Genomic DNA, 16,594 nt, shown 5'->3' on the forward strand with positions numbered 1-16,594 from the left:
GTTTCCCTGGAAAAAAGAATCAAATGCCATTTGTTATCCTAATGTAAACATTTTTGCTTAATGACTGTTCCGCACTCAGTTTATGTTTTGTCGTGGGGGCCATTTGCATCATAGCATTGCCTAACGCATCACATAAAAACACTTGAAGATTTTGTTTGTATGCTTAATTACATCAAGACATTGACATTAGGAATTTAATTGTAGCCTCTTGACTTAATAATGTGAATGAGCACATTTATTACCATGGTTTAAATACTACGGCCAAAAACAGAAGCCGGTAGTCAAATATCCTACCCACTTGACCACCAATCTTGTTAGAATTTATAACTACTATGAGAAAAATCATCGTAGTTCATCCAACTAATTGAAAAATTCTCTTAACTGAAGTTGCATAAATGTGCCAGAAAAATTTTACTGGTGTATTTATAGGGGTATCAAATATCATTTGTTAATCGGATTGTGTCTGCCCTTTCGATTCGACAGATAAATGTCCTTTTCAATTAGTGTCATTCTGCTTAATAGTACTTATCTTTGGTAATTGATTCAAGGAAACCGACGACTGTGTCAAGATGGAAACTTAGATCTTTCTTGCAGTGTGCTGTGATGTGAAACTTTTTCAAGCACAATAAAGAACAAGCACGAAGTAATATACTCGTATAGAAATGCCTGCACGTTAACAGTAGAATTCAATGTAAAAATACTTGTTAAAAAGCACAATCCCTCATAAATAAGGCATATAGTATAATATGTACAGACATCGGCAAAGAAAAGGGACACATAGATCCAGAAATGCTCGCTAGCCCGCATGGCGTTATGTTGTTGCCCAACTCTACGGTGTTGTGAAAAATCGTTACAAAGCGTTCTTTTGACACTAAAGCGAGACACCTAATATGCAGTGTTTCAAACGTCATGCAATTCTAACTTACACCTGTATTTTTACGTTTCTACATCCTTGTAATACTTCTACTTGCCTATTTGTGCAGTAACTCCTAGAAATTAATTAATGGGGAAATTTGGGATAAATATGTGTCCAAAATGTCAATTTCGGGAGAAAAAGGAAGTTACAATAGCAGGATCAAAATTGGAAGTTTTTGAGTTATCTTGGAGCACTTTATAGGTTTTGTTATCCATTTCATGAGCGAAGTAACCACATTCGGCTATTTTGTAACTAATATGACCGTAATTTCGGATTTTATATCGATTCAGAAAAAAGTGTTATTTATTATATCAATACTGAAAGCTATCAATATTGAAATGTGCACATTTGAAAGAGGAAGATGCAGAATATGTGCGGAGTGCGGGACAAATTTGGAGATGCAAAGAATGTGCGAAGATTAGACGTAGTAGTTTACAGACGAAAGTGTAAGTGAAACGGAAGTGCCAACTATTGTTGATATGTATAAACTACTTGAAGTTGTAAAGCAGGAAATGGAAAATTTCAAGAAAGCAAATATAAACTGTGAACGCGAACTAAGTAAATCATTTGAGTTAGCTCATCAAAAGCTGGACGAAAATGCATCATTGATCAAAAAGCAGGCAGAGTCATTAAATACTTGTTTGATACAAATTGAGCAGTTGAATGGAGAAAATGTAACTCTAAAAAAACAACTGAAGGATAATCAGGAGCAACTAGATGAATTAGATCAGTATGGTCACCGCAATGCATTAGAAATATACGGTGTTCCTGAACAGCTGAATGAAAATACGACGGATGTAGTAAAAACTATTGGGCGAGCATTGGACATAGAAATCAAGGATGAGATGATAAGACTGTTGTCACAGGTTGTGCAAACCCTCTAATCAATCTTCAAGTGGAATCGTGAAATTTGTCAGGCGAGTGGACAAGGATGCCTTTCTACAGAAGAGGAAAGTGAAAAGGAACTTAAATGCTGTACATCTCGGTTATACCAAAAGTGAAATCATTTATATTAACCAAAACCTCACTCCTTACCGAAAGCGCATTCTTAGTCAGGCTAGGAAGATAAAATACGACGAAAACTATGCTTATTTATGGGTAGACCATGCGGGATTAATTAAGTTAAGGAAAAAAAGGGATGATACTAACATCATATTATTAAAATCACTTGAAGCTTGAAGCCGTCAACTAATTAATGTAACTTTCGAGGGTCGTATAAATGAAATATGTATTTAATTATCAAAATGCCCGTGGTCTAAATACTAAGATTATGGAATTTTATATTAATGTTTTGAGTAATAATTTTGATATTATAATTGTTACTGAAACCTGGCTGCATGAGAGTGTAAATAGTAATGAATTATTTAATGGCTATTACAAAGTGTACCGTCGCGATAGACCTGGAAATAAGAGGAGAGGGGGAGTTGTGATAGCAATAAAGGAATCACTGAAATCGGAAGTAATAAATTTGAATTGTGAGGTAGATACATTGGTTGTTAAAATAAGTACACGTAATAAGATTTATTACATTACTAAAGTGTATTTTACGCCTGCATGCGGTATAGAAAAATATTTGTCATTTTATAATATGTTTGATTCTTTCGTGGAATTTCATGGCTCGAATATACTTATAATTGGAGATTTCAATTTACCCACGATTACCAATTCAGGTTATGAGTTACAGAATGGTGGACCCTCTTGTAGAGCTTTGTTAAATTTTTTGAATTTTTATAATCTTCATTCTGTAAACAATATTAAAAATAGCCTCGATAGAACTTTGGACCTTATTCTTACTAACATTCCAAAGAATGTGAATATATGAAGGAGGAAATGCCACTTGTTAAAGAAGATAACCATCATCCTTCATTGACTGTACACCTAACTATAAAGGATTCTACTGATGTAATAACAAATGAAGCTTATTACTCTTACAATTCTCAAACTCTTACAATTTAAAAAAATCCAATTTCATGCAGTTGTATCATTTGCTTGGAGTGCTAGATTGGTCTGTATTAAATAATATGACTGATGTAAATCAGGCCGTTAATTTTTTTTTTGTAATAGAGTTCATGAAGTATTTCTTGCCACAGTCCCAAAAAGAAGACGAAAGACAACAAATAAATACCCATGTTGGTTTAATAATGGTATCATTAAATTGATAAAGTTAAAAGAGTATTACAGAAAAAAATATAAAATTTAGAATAGAATATAAGACATTGTTTCGGCAAACTAGAAAGCCGTTAAAAACAATGATAAGTAGTGCCCATTACAACTACATAAAGGAATTGGAAAGCAATTTGAAATCAAATACTAAAGAGTTTTGGAGTTTTATTAGAAATAAGAAAAGTAATAATGGTGCTTGTAACCGCACAATGAATTTTGAAGAAAATTCTCTCAAATCTGCAAATATATTTCTGATGGTTTTGCTAAATATTTTAGGTCTGTATATGCTGAAACATCTTAACCATGTATAATAGACGAACGCACTGAGTCCATTATATCATACACATTAGTAATTTCGCCATTTAGTCATAAAGAATATGAAAGTGCTACAAAACAGTTAAAAGGTAAACGATCTAGCGGCCCAGATGAAATACCAACTTACATTTTGAAAGAATGCTCTGAGGTATTGATGTATCCTCTACTTAGAATTTATAACTTAATAATGAAAACACAAATGTTTCCTGATATCTGGAAGGAAACGCGTGTATGCCCCATCTTAAAATCTGGTGAAATTTCAAAAATAGAAAATTACAGGCCCATATCAATTCTCTGTGCACCGGCGAAAGTATCCGAGTCCATCCTATACAATCACATATTTAATCATGTATTTCTTAATTGACAATCAACATGGTTTCTTGCCATGTAGATCAACACAAACAAATCTGATAAATTTTGTCCAGGATATACATGATGCGTTCCATGAGAGACTTAGTGTACATGCAATATGTATAGATTTCGCAAAAGCTTTTGACAGAATTAATCAACACAATATGTAAATCTTTTCAAATCTTACATTTTTAATCGAAAACAATATGTAACTTATAAACAAGTGCAGTCTTTTATTTATGATGTTAAATCTGGGGTTCCACAAAATTCAAACCTGGGTCCTCTATTCTTTGCAATTTATATTAATGATTTACCAGGTAAATATAAAATATATAGAGAAATTAGGGATATTACGGATACTAGGAAATTACAGACTGATATAAACATGGTTCATAGGTGGAATGTAGAGAATGATAGGTTTAATATTAAGAAATGTTCATACATGATATTTACCAGAGCACGAAATAATGTGCGAAATGATAAGTATGTTTTTAACGGTGAATTTGTAAAATGAGTAAATTCCATTAAAGACCTAGGAGTAATTATTACCATAATATGACTTTTACTGAGCATATTTCTTGCATTACCCAGAATACCTATAGGAATCTTGGATTTCTAATAAGAAATGCTAAAAGTTTAAATGATATATGCTCTTTGTGTATGCTCTACAAATGTTTAGTTACAAGCAAATTAGAATATGCTTGTTCCGTATGGGCGCCAACCTGTAACTCCCAGAAAAATATGATTGAACGTATACAGAAGAAATTTCTCAGATTTTTATATTATAAGAAGTATCGAATATCGCCAATAATCCTTAAAATACCATACAATGATTTGTTCAATGAATTTGATTTTGTAAGCCTGTCAAATAGACGTGAAATTTCTCAACAAATGTTTCTGTACAAAATAATAAATGGACATATTGATAGTAGTGCTATACTAGAGAGAATATGGTTTAATGTGAGACAGGGTCATTTACGTAATAGACGTTTACTCTCATACAAAATCCCAAGAACAGAAATGTGTAAAGGTTCCCCACTACAAAAAATTACCCTTGACTATAACAAGATCTCAAATCATTTGGTGGACTTGGATTTCGGTATGACACGAACCAAATTTATGAATATGTTAAAGGGGTATCTCTCTTAATAATGTGTTTATTATGAGAATTGGATTTGTCGTATTGAAGTTTGTAGTAATGATATATTGTACCAGTGTTTGTGATACTTGTTTTGTATAATTCAGATGAAATGTGTAAATATCTGAAAATTTCTGTTGTCACAGTTAAGCAGTAAACCTGTTCTGTCACCAAGATGTATGTATATTTATATATTATGTATTATCTGTCTATGTTTGTGAATATGTGTGTGTGTGTGTGTAAAGGAGGAAGGAGGGAGAATGTGTATGTGCGTACATACAAGTTGTAAATGAAAATGTAATATTTTGATATTACCTTCTGTAATTGGAGACTTGTCTCTGTTGATGGGAAATAAATAAATAAATGAAATACCCATTGAAATTGACCCATATTTAAATAATAATGATTTTTACTGGGATTTGTAAATTTATCCCAAATTTTGGGCATTCAGTGTCGTCCTTTCCAGTCGCGGTTTTGAGATGGTCACTTTCCAGTTAATTTCCTTTTGCATGTTTCTGTTCTTCATCACAACATTCGAAAGTCATGATCTCCGTGGCGAAGTGGTTAGGATAGCCCCTACGACGCCAGGGGACCCCGGTTCGAATCCTGGCCTGAGCATAGGTGTTCTTTGTGAGTGTTCCTTCACCTATATCACTCATCCTCATCGTCCCAGTTAACCCAAAGTGGAAGGAAAGCGACGCTAAATAACAAACATCAAATGAAGCTCTAATCAAACAATGTACGAAAAAATGCATCAGCTACTTTCACAATTCTAGCACAAAAGTGCATACGGAAGGTCATTCCAAATCCATAGCACTGTATATGAAATTTTTAAGTAAATAAATTAATAAATAAATGCACTACTATATTTTTGTCTTCTTGATTTAATTCTGTGTATTTCTTGGACTTATCATTTTTACACAAGCGTTTATCGAGTGGCTCAAAATATCTAATCCACGATTCAGAAACCGTCGACCACCCCAGCCATGTTTCTTCTGAAATCTCCCATTGCATAGATTCTTCCGTCTTGTCTGCTGATGACGTTGGCTGACGATTGGTAGGATTCGTCCATCGAGGTCACGTGACCCATCTTTTGCAGAGCTTCAACATACTCCTGTAAGGAAAGCAGCACATAGTCAAGATGTGGAAGACGAAGTATGTGACAATATGTTATTTTCCTCCATCTTGTTTGAATGGTTCCGTCTGGAGCTCAAGAGATCTTTAACTATAGATACAAATTATTACGAGACGAGCTATACTTATTCTCCGACTGTCTCGTATCATTCGAGACAAAGATATAAGAGAGATCGAAAATTTAACTAAATCAAAATTTCATTATCATGTAACATCCAATCACGGTTGTCACTTAGGTGGGTAAGGACCAGGGTGCGAAATGCTGGGGGGACGGAGGGATTCCCGCCACCAAAAATCTTGCCTTCAAAAATCCCCACCACCAAAATTTCCGAGGGGATAGAGTTATTGTTATAACGAAATGAAAAAGAAAATAAGAAATTAGTTTTGACTTCAAATATACTTCACTACGGATAATATTGAAAACACACACTATCTCTTTCAAAAGATCATTAACAGACCTACACCAATAGCAATATATGCACAATAGAAGCAAAATAAGAATGCAAGACAAATGGAAGAATGAAATCTAATTGCTTCATATTAATAGAAAGCAGAAACTAAACAAAAAATATTAAAACTATTTTGTATTGTAATTAATTGACATCCTTAACCAGTTAGTAAAGGAATTAGTTTGCTACTTCATAAATATCTGATATAAAAAACATAATAGTAACAAATTAATTCCCTTTTATGTATTTAATAATAATGTATTATTCAATATTTAGTAATTTATTTTACATTTAATGGCATCATATGCATGTATGCCATATGATACTTATACGTATATGTGTGTGTGTATAATATGCGCACGCATGTGAGTAGATTACGATCTTTCTCCCCCCACCAGTCTTCAATGATTTCGCACCCTGGTGAGGACTAATTTATGGTATAGAGCAGTGATTTCCAACTTCAAAAGGTCGGAGGGACAAAATTATATGCAGCAGTTGATTGGCGGGCCGCATTCCTTTATTTCGTGGTGGATTAAAAATTACAAAAACTGTAAGTACTGAACTGAAAATGTAGTACTTACGCATGACCTAAATTTCTAAAATGAGGCAATAAAAACAATGATATCACAAATCAAAATTGTATAATTAGAATTTATTTCACAAAAACCCAATTTTTATGGATGAATTGAAAGAAATGGAAAACACACCATACAAATAAGAGTCCTTCATAGTAAGTGATCAATATGAAAATTGAGACGGATCTGCTTATTTTCTTAAAGTTGGAATGTCCACTTGAATTTCTGTATTTGAAAGTCTCAGAAGGTGAAGCAGTGAACAATCTGCCAGTCGGCTTCTGTAGCGGTTCTTGATGAACTTCATTGAAGAAAAAAACACTTTCACACGTGTATGTGCTGTCGAACATCAATGTCATTCTTTGCCCAAAACTACGAAGGTTTGGAAAACGTTCCTTTGAAAGGTATTCGAAAACCTCTGGCCCCTTTTCTTGCCTAGTTTGAAGGAACACATCGCCTTGCAAATCACACAATTCAAGTTGGGGAGAAGTTTCTTGTTCTTCGATGTTAACGCCAAGAGGATTGCTAAATAGCTGGATGCTGCTTTTAAGTTCTTCAAAATCTTTAAGTCTGGAGTCAAACTCATCCATTATTTCTTTAATATTTGCACTGAATTCATAGAAGTCCAGTATTTCTTCATCTTCTGCTAGCCGCCGACAGCTTGGAAAATGGACCAGGTTATTCCTCTCCAAAGTAACGTTGAAAATCTTCAGTTTGTTACGAAACCCATTTATGTTTCCCAATAAATCTGACACCAGCTGGTTTCTTCCTTGCATTTTCAAGTTCAGTTCGTTCAGATGACCTGTGATATCTGTTAGAAACGCCAGTTGTTTAAGGAAGTTCATAAATAGAACGTATTTTAATAAAAATGCATGAAATTATTGTATTATGCAAACTGGCTTCGCGGGCCGCCAGTTGGAAACCCCTAGTATAGAGCTAGAATTTGCAGAGATATATGGAGATATGTGGAGGAAGGGAAAAGAGAGGAAGTGGGAAAGACAAAGGAAGAGAGAGAGAGAGGTTGAAGACAGTGGGGAAGAAACTTATAAAAAGAAAGAGAGAAACAGAAGAATGAAAAGGGGAAAGATAGAAAGGAAGAAAGAAGGATACAAAGAAAATGTTGAAAGAAAGAGATACAGAAACAAGGGAAGAAAGAAAAGAGAGAGAAATAGATTAAGTATGAAAGAAATATATAGGTAGAGATGAAGAAAGAATGAAAAGCAAAAGAAGAAGAAGAAGAGAGAGAGTGTGTGTGTGTGCAAGGAAATGAACTAATAGTCATGACGTCCAAAGCAGAGCCCACTTGAAAATATTTTCTCTATCCTTGAGCCTCCGCTCCAGAAATCCACTTGCAACCCCCACTGCCTGATATAACAAAGGAGTTGGCTTCATCATTATTCTGAATCAGGTCGAGATACATTTCACGAGACAACGAGAAGATACTTTTGAAATTCTCGTCTCACCAGCGTCTTTTCAGTCAACAATTGTTACTCATAAGCTATGAGTAGATAAAACGCAACTTAAAAGAAATATTTGAAAAATATTAAAAAAAATCACAGAATTTGTAAGTTCAACAGATAACGAAGGCTTTATTCATAAACACTGTACTTAAGCGGGTAAGCATATGAGAAAGAATAACAAAATATAGGACAAAGAAGTAGAGAGGAGAAGATCAAAGGGTAGACAGCAGAAGAAAGAGTAGAATAAAGAATGGAAGAAAGTAGAATAGTACTGGAAAATTTTTAACGCTGTCTTCATGATATAAATTTTCAAAATTTGTGTTGCGCGACTTTTAAACACTCTGTTGTAATGGTCGGATTGACCATTACTGGTTTTGGTATATTGTATTAATTAATTGCTGGCCAGCTACAAGGTGTAGGGTTAAGTAATATGTTTCCATGAGTGTACTTTTATGTTATTATTGCATGTAAGTGTATGTGCATATTGGATTGTGTTTTACTGGATATTAGATTCCCCTGATTTTTATCTCCCCGGTTGGGGGAGCTAGCTGTCTTTCAAAAGACCGTTACAGTGGAATTTTCCAACGCTACGGGGTCCACGTCCACGGACGTTTACCCCGACTATAAAAGAGGCCAGTGGGCTCTAGCAAAAAAACAGTGTATCCCCATTGATCGACGAAGAGGAACGTCTCAAGTTTAGTCCACTTTTGGTGGCTAGACTTAATATAAGAATGTAGCATTTGGTGTAAGCCAACCCCTGTTGCTGTCCCAAGTCCCCTTTTAGAAAAAGCCTTGAATATGTGGATATTTCCGTGTTGAATAATTGATGCCCAAAAGAAAGAGTGAAGGCGTAAGGAAACGCATTTGTAATGAACGGAATATCGTTTAAGCTGAGGGTAGGCCCGATGAGATAGTTATGCTAACTCTGCGGTAAAGGAAGTGCCGAAGTTGTAAGCCATAGGTGCACAATTATGTTGAATTAAGGAAATTGGTTGATTATGTAAATGCACACATGGAAGCAGTATGTAAATATGTATATATTGATGAAGGAATTGGGAGCATAAAAGTCGAAACATTAATTTGCCTCAAACATCGCTCTGAAGCTCGCAAGTTGAACGCTCATTCACCCCACATTCCACCGGATGCAGAGCCGAGCAACAAGAATTTTCCACTCGGCTCTGCACAGTCAGCAAGGCAACAGCCCTCGCCAGCGGTGAGTGCACCTCCACTGTAAATTTCCATCTGCATCCAGGGATACCCCAGGTGCACAGTGGAGGTGCAAAGTCCACCAACCTATGACTCAAATCCAATGTATAAAACCGCTGGAGACAGTAAATCGATCTCTCACTTCGCTCCAATATCACCACCAAACTGATCGACGAGAAGAGGACGACGGCCTGCTGAGAGATCGCGACACTACGAAGCGGCAACAAGCGAGAAGTCCATAGCAGTCCGGATTAAGCCAACCGAAGAATCTGCAAAAATATAACAAGTCGCCGAATTGCCTGCCGTCTCTTGTCGTCATTTTCGATCTCTCCAGCGGACACCTGTCACCGTCGCCGACGCCAGAAACCGAGGGCCAGACCAACAGCAAGGGGTGAGTAGCGTTCAACAACACAGGCTCCCAACAAACCTTCATCAGCCTCCTTAAGGGTAGAGGTGGTTAGCCAAGTCAAACTTAAGACCTATTGTATTTATCTGAGCTACGTCCCGGCGTGACTCGATCCCGTACCTTACCCGACGTCACGCTACAATATATAACAACGTATAATAAACCAATATATCCTACTAGAAATGTTATGATTCCAAGAACTACGGTACTGTCCATTTAAAACCAGCTGTTTATTCACTTGTTGTACATGTGTAAACGAACCAGGGACTAAAAAATATAAATTGTTATGTGAAACCCCCTTTTCGTAATTCCGGCGCAAATATAATCTGCTCGCTTGGCACCCAAGGGTGAGGTGAAAGGAGAGATTTGAAGGATTAAAGCAGGAAGTAATCCAAAGGGCCGGATTAAAACAAGGGACGGTGGGGGGTACGACACTTTCACACTGTATAAGTCAGGGGTTCCCAAACTTGTTCATTTCACGGCGCCCTTAGTGTTTGAGGATTTTTCCGCTGCTCCCAAATCAGAATGTAGGCCTATTTAACACTTGCAACGCTCAAGGCGCCGCGGCGCACACGTTGGGAGCCACTGGTATAAGTAATTACGAAGAACATGAAGATAATGTCAACTCCTTCTTGCAACAACTCGTAAACAACTAACAATAAAATATGCATGATGATTGATCAACATTTTTGTTCTCGGCTTACACTGTTAGTAAAATTCCACCTTCACTTTCTTTTACGGAATCGGAGGTTCAAGAATTGAAACAAAACACTAACGAAGGTAATATTCATGCAGCCGACTCACGTACCTCTGGGAATCCCTGTTCGTAGGAAAGTTTCATGGGTACAAGTTGATGATGGATTCTTGGACTGTTCATGGAATCTGCTATACTCTGATTTAACCACAAATTGTTAATGGCAATCTGCAAAGGAAGAGCAAATTTCATTTGTATCAGAAATCTGACGAGACAAAAATATATTTCTATGGATTCAAAATTCTAGGACTCTCCTGACATTGGAACGCTCCACCAGATGGCAGGTGGAGTGATAAAAGAGATCTTTCAAATTTCTTAATACCATACTAACATCCAATATATATGTTTAAATGGAATTGGTCAAGTAAGTCTCTATGTCGAATTAGATATTTATTGTGGATATTTTTTATTATTATTATTATATACTGTAGACGATAGGGCAAGAGTGACGTATGCACGACCCTTGCTCAGCGTAATATACGTGTGCTCCAACTTGGCAGGAGTATTGCTTCAATTCGGGAGTCATACACCTCCGAGTATAAAACTGCGAGACGCAACGTCTCATCCCGCTTATTGCTCTCATTGCTCTTATTTTTATCATCGACTATCAACCGTAAAGTGAACAATTTGACTATATCGAACTGGAGTCGACAAGACGAAAGTAGTTATGTACCCGCGTTGAAGTCGATAAATCAATTGATTGGAAAAGATCGATCAAAGATCAATTGATGATGTAGGTGTGTGGGCAAGCAAGTGTGGGTGTTTTGAGAGTTTTGATTGGCTGTTGGGAAAAAGGGGGCGTGGCATAATGATATGGGTTTCCTGTTGTTAATGAGGAGATTGATAAGTGTTTCCGGTCGGGAGTTGATTAGGATTTTGATTGGTTGTTGGGGAGGAAAAGTAGTGGATTCCTGTGACGGTTGGTTTTCTCGGAATTGGAGTACGTGTTTCCGGTGTCTGAGGAAAGATGGCGTTGATGAGTTTGAAATTCTGGGAATCGTGTTACGTGTTTCCGTTGTTTGAGGAGAGATGGCGTCTAAAACTGTACTAGGAGTTGAAGTAATAAAACCGTTTGTACATACAAGTAAATGTTATTATTGTATCGAAATAAATAGATGTAATATACGTACAAAATTCTCTCCCTCCACCAATACAACACTGTACCAGTCGAGGCGTTACGGCAGAATGAAAAATCTGCAGTGATGGTCACAACACATACATATCAGTTCTGTGTAGGGTTTGGTCATTAGCGGAACGGATGCAACTTCTTTGCTGATTATGCATGCCAGAGATAACCAACCACAACTTCCGCGTTGAGTCTGCGGGCAACGGGAAGTTTGCGGTTTGAGCCCGTTGTGTGTGGCGTCGATGATTTTGAAATTCTGAGAATTAGGAGGGGTGAATAAGATAAGAATGTGCGTTTAATTAAGGAGATAGGCGTTGATGAAATTGTGGTGGGGAGAGGGAGGAAATCCGGCGACGGTTGGTTGCTTGGTATTATCATTTTGTTGGTCGTTAATTGAAAAGGACGGGAAGGAGTGTGGCGTGTTTGTTGTGGCGGAGATATGGGGTTTCCGGTTGTTATGAAATTCTTGGAACTGTTGAGTGATATGTGTGGTGCGTTTGTCGGGCTCGAGATATGGGTTTCCGGCTGTCAATGAGTCTGGTGATTAAGGGAGAGGGTTACGAAACTTTCGGCAGAGTGCTATGTGCGGTGGTCCGGAAATGCTGAGATAAGAAATCGTGGAAGGCGTATGATAAGAATTCTTGTGGTGTTGAATAAAAGGAGATAGGAGTCTTTGTCGGATAGCATGTGATGGAGGAAGAGCAAAAGGAAAGAAAGAAGTCCGAGAATCAGGATGTAAAGAAAAAAAATAGAGCAAAAAGAGTAGGTTTCTCGGGAGAGGTGACTGTGTATAGTGTACCAGGACAGGAAGAAGATAGGAGAGGCACGTGGGCGTTGGACGCTCTGCGCGAACGAATGCGCACGGAATGTATTGATAACGTAGATCGGAAGGAAGGTATATAAGGGGCTAGCGGATTGTGTTGTTACCAGAATCACCATCTCCATTGCAGAATCAGCAGAGTCGCTTTTCACCAGGAGCAGCAGATATTGGAACACCGTCGAAAGATCATCAGAGTCGTTGCTATCTGTCTGAAATCCGAGCAGGTATCGAAGGTGAAGTACCCTAAGGTAAGTAAAAAATGGGCGTAGTATCGTGGCTGTTAGGATTTGCGAGTGGTGTGTTTGGTATGAAGTCTTCGCAGCAGGTTGAGGCAGTACAGGGTTCCCGTCCACTGCCGTCTCCTCCTCTGTCACCACGACCGCCGATAGTGTCTGAATCGCTTAGGGAAGGAGAAGTGAAAGGAAAACCGTATGTAAGTGTTCCGAAATACCTGACGGAACGACAATTTCGTAAGGTGTGGGAAGAAAAAAATACTGCACAGCATCAGTATGAAGAAGTGAATTGTGGCAGGAAAGACACTATCGGCGGCGGGGTTGAAACGTCGAGGAAACGGAAACAGAGTTTTGACAGGAAAGCGGAGTGTAATCCTCTGTACGACTATACAGAGCGTTTTCCCGAAAGGACAACGTGTCTCGCATACCCTGCAACGATTTCCGGATCAAAAAAGATGAAAGTCTGCAAAAGGAAAATATTTCAGAGAGCAAATTCAAAATTGTTGATATTCGACGTCCCAGTAAGATACAGGGAATCATTTTTGGTGACATATTACGATAGAAATGTGCCGGAGGAAACTTGCATGCAGATTGAGAGTCAAGGTTATCCGATCAGCATGTATTGTATTAATAATCGAAGAAGGGGTTTATGCGAGACGCAAGTAGAGGTACTGGACCGGTTGACCAACCTCTATTGGGGCTCGCCTTAATGGACTTGTCTCGTAAGGCATGAGCCCCCTGAAGCTGGCAGTGTTGCCAGCTGCTTACTCGAAAAAATCACCAAGGTTTCTTTTTGGTCTAACGTAGCCTCAAGCAAGGAGCTGGCAATCTTGCTTGAGGCTCGCTTTAATAGATTTCTCTTGTAAGGCATAAACTCTATTTTCTTGCAGTGTTGCTAATATTTTACTCGAAAAAATCACCAAGGTTTTTTTTGGGTCTAACTTAACCTAAAGCAAGGAGCTGGCAATCTTGCTTAAAACTCGCTTTAATAGTTTGCTCTCGTAAGGCATAAGCCTTATTTTCTCGCAGTGTGGCCAACATCTTACCTGAAAAAAATCACCAAGGTTTTTTTTGGTCTAATCTAACCTAAAGCAAGAAGCTGGCAATCTTGTGTGCTCGCAGTATTGCCAACATTTTAGTTGAAAAGTCACCAAGGTTTATTTTGGTCTAACCTAACCTAAAGCAAGGAGCTGGCAACCTTGCTTGAGGTTTGCTTTACAGTGCATAAAGCAATTTGCCAACCTACTAGTATTTTTGCCATAGCTTTTTACAAAAAAAAGAGAGAGAGGAGAGAGAGGGGGAAGAGTTAAACAACTGACAATGTCGCTAATATTTACCTACAGCTTTTTTTTACTTGGCAAGGGGGTTTAGCCAATTTATATACTGGCGTAACATACATACACTGGGCAAGGAGAGCCGGCAACAAACATATATACTGCCGTAAAAGAGAAAAAGATGGATGGATGGATGGTAATATAGTATGCGTGTGCGTGTGTGCGTATAATATGTAGCATTATTAACTAGAGTGTGTTGGCAACCCACCTGCAACTAAAAAATAGAGATAGAGATACCAACATTGCTGTAAGATAAAAAGAGAGAGATTTATGGCTGGCAACAGTGGTGAGCGATGTCCTCTTATTGTAATTTTCCAAGTCCCCGGGGGACCAAATGTTTATATATTGTGATTTTTGTAAACCTCTCTTGGGGGAATGATGTGCCACACGCGCACGCGCGTGCCTCTTATTATTTCCGTATTGTGACGCAAACCAAACAAATAACATGCTATTCATCATCAATTTAGCTGTGTTCTGTTTGGCGTCTATTTCGAGCAGTTTGCCCGGCGGTAAAGTCTTATTGTAACAATCGGAGGTGTATATTGGCTGCACTGTATCCTGTTTATTACAAAAATAATCCACAGTGGGTTGGATATTACAAACAATACGAGTCCGAGTTTTAAAAATGTAATGTCTGGCATCGAATACCCGGTGACTATTTCTGATATATTAAAATTTGAAATATGAGCACGAGATGCAGAAGGAAAACGCTTAATCATCAACGTGTATTCCTATACGTTGGATAAACATGTCGTGCATCCCGTCAGGATAAGCGATGTCGACGATGATGATGCTCGTGTAATTAATCTTCTTCTAATTTCAAACGACAGTGTTCACTATTACTGTCTCAGAAATGTTATGCTTTTTTTTCTCTATAAAAAAGAGAGATTTGTGTTGATTGTTTGGTTAAAAAGAATTTCCTAATTATTTGTTTTTTTGTCACAAGAATTGTTTGAATTTCAAACATTCCTAAGTGTTTGCTTAAAGATTGATGCATTAACCTGTTAAGAATGTCATATTAATAATACCGGCTCGGAAATGTTATGTCCTCTTCTTCTATAGAAGGCCATATAAATGTGCTAATTGGTTGGTTAGGGGGGATTTTTTGATTAGTAAATTGAGGTTATAAATACGTACGTATAAAGGTTTTGCTAATATGGAATGCTAAAGCTTAGTACTTGACTTTCTCAGAGATTCGAATTCTATTAGGTTAAACAGCATAGAAATTTCACAGCAAGAATTGGCGTATACAATGTATATATTTTGAGAGGGGGGTTATAGCTTTTTATGCTGTACGAATACTGGAAGCTTGACAGTGACAACCAACAGAATAAGTAAACCTACATCCAGGAACTGGCAACACTAGTTTCTGACAGTAAATTTGAAATAAAATATTAAACAAAATACATGAGTAAGCACTGTGATTACAAATAGTACCAGTGTTATGCCCCCCCCAACTCCAACTGGACAACTGGGGAAAATAATTGTACAACAACTTGTACCTAATTGTACAACATATACACAGACATAAAAGAGAGAGCCTTCCCGTAACTTACTTCATGTACAATTTATATGATTTTACAACTGTGAAAAGAAAGCATATGTGTTCTGTATGCACACATTTATTCTTATTTTTCGAAGTTGAATGAAAGCACATGTTTTTACGCTCTCGTAATACTAACCTTGCTCCACTGATTTTAAATTGCTTCCATCCGTTTTTTTTTTCTGTGTTATTTCCGCATGCACGCAACATTCGCTTTCAATAGACAGAAGGAGTGTTAGTATAGCAGGCTCCGAGTTTACAATTTATTAAATTAAACAATAATTTATGTAAGAATATACTTGTACTTAACGAACACAAAATAATAAAAGCACATGTGAATGTTTGCGTGTGTTCATGTTATATGACGACTGAGTAAAAAAATAATGTTGACTCCCCGAAAGATAAAGTACTCCACGTCACCAAAAAAAATATCTCCTCTTGTCGATAAGTTGTCACGTTGTAATCAAAGGGTCCCGGGTTCGATACCTACTGGATTCCGATTCTATTTTAAACTGTATGCCCAGTCCTCCGATTAATCTATCTGTGCATAGAGTAAACTTAAAAAGTCGGTTAATTATTGTTGCGATTAAGGATTAAAAAAAAAAGAGGAGTGGGTGAAGTCAGATTCAAAAAGAATGCCACGTGATTATTTTGATTCAATAGCTTCGTCTAGT

The 16,594-nt window shown here is 37.3% G+C and overlaps 1 protein-coding gene across 1 annotated transcript; it reads right to left on the reverse strand.

Annotated features, from left to right (window-relative positions):
- Window positions 1-5,763: 5,763 nt before the first annotated feature.
- On the reverse strand, window positions 5,764-11,029 carry LOC145983494 (scoloptoxin SSD20-like). Its single transcript, XM_083116583.1, has 2 exons — window positions 10,919-11,029; window positions 5,764-5,997 (listed from the first exon to the last, which is right to left on the reverse strand). The coding sequence occupies exons 1-2, from the start codon at window positions 10,985-10,987 to the stop codon at window positions 5,845-5,847; spliced, it is 222 nt and encodes a 73-aa protein (XP_082972709.1). The 5' UTR covers window positions 10,988-11,029; the 3' UTR covers window positions 5,764-5,844.
- Window positions 11,030-16,594: the final 5,565 nt, after the last annotated feature.

The sequence above is a fragment of the Lepisma saccharinum genome, unplaced genomic scaffold (assembly GCF_977018435.1).
Source record: "Lepisma saccharinum unplaced genomic scaffold, izLepSacc3.1 HAP1_SCAFFOLD_1085, whole genome shotgun sequence".
NCBI classification, from domain to species: Eukaryota; Metazoa; Arthropoda; class Insecta; order Zygentoma; family Lepismatidae; genus Lepisma; species Lepisma saccharinum.

Coding starts and splice junctions, on each gene's coding strand:
- LOC145983494 (XM_083116583.1), bottom strand. CDS start 10,987: ATGAACAGTCCAAGAATCCATCATCAACTTGTACCCATGAAACTTTCC. Junction 5,998..10,918: donor ACGAACAGGGATTCCCAGAG/GTACGTGAGTCG, acceptor CTTTCCTTACAG/GAGTATGTTGAAGCTCTGCA.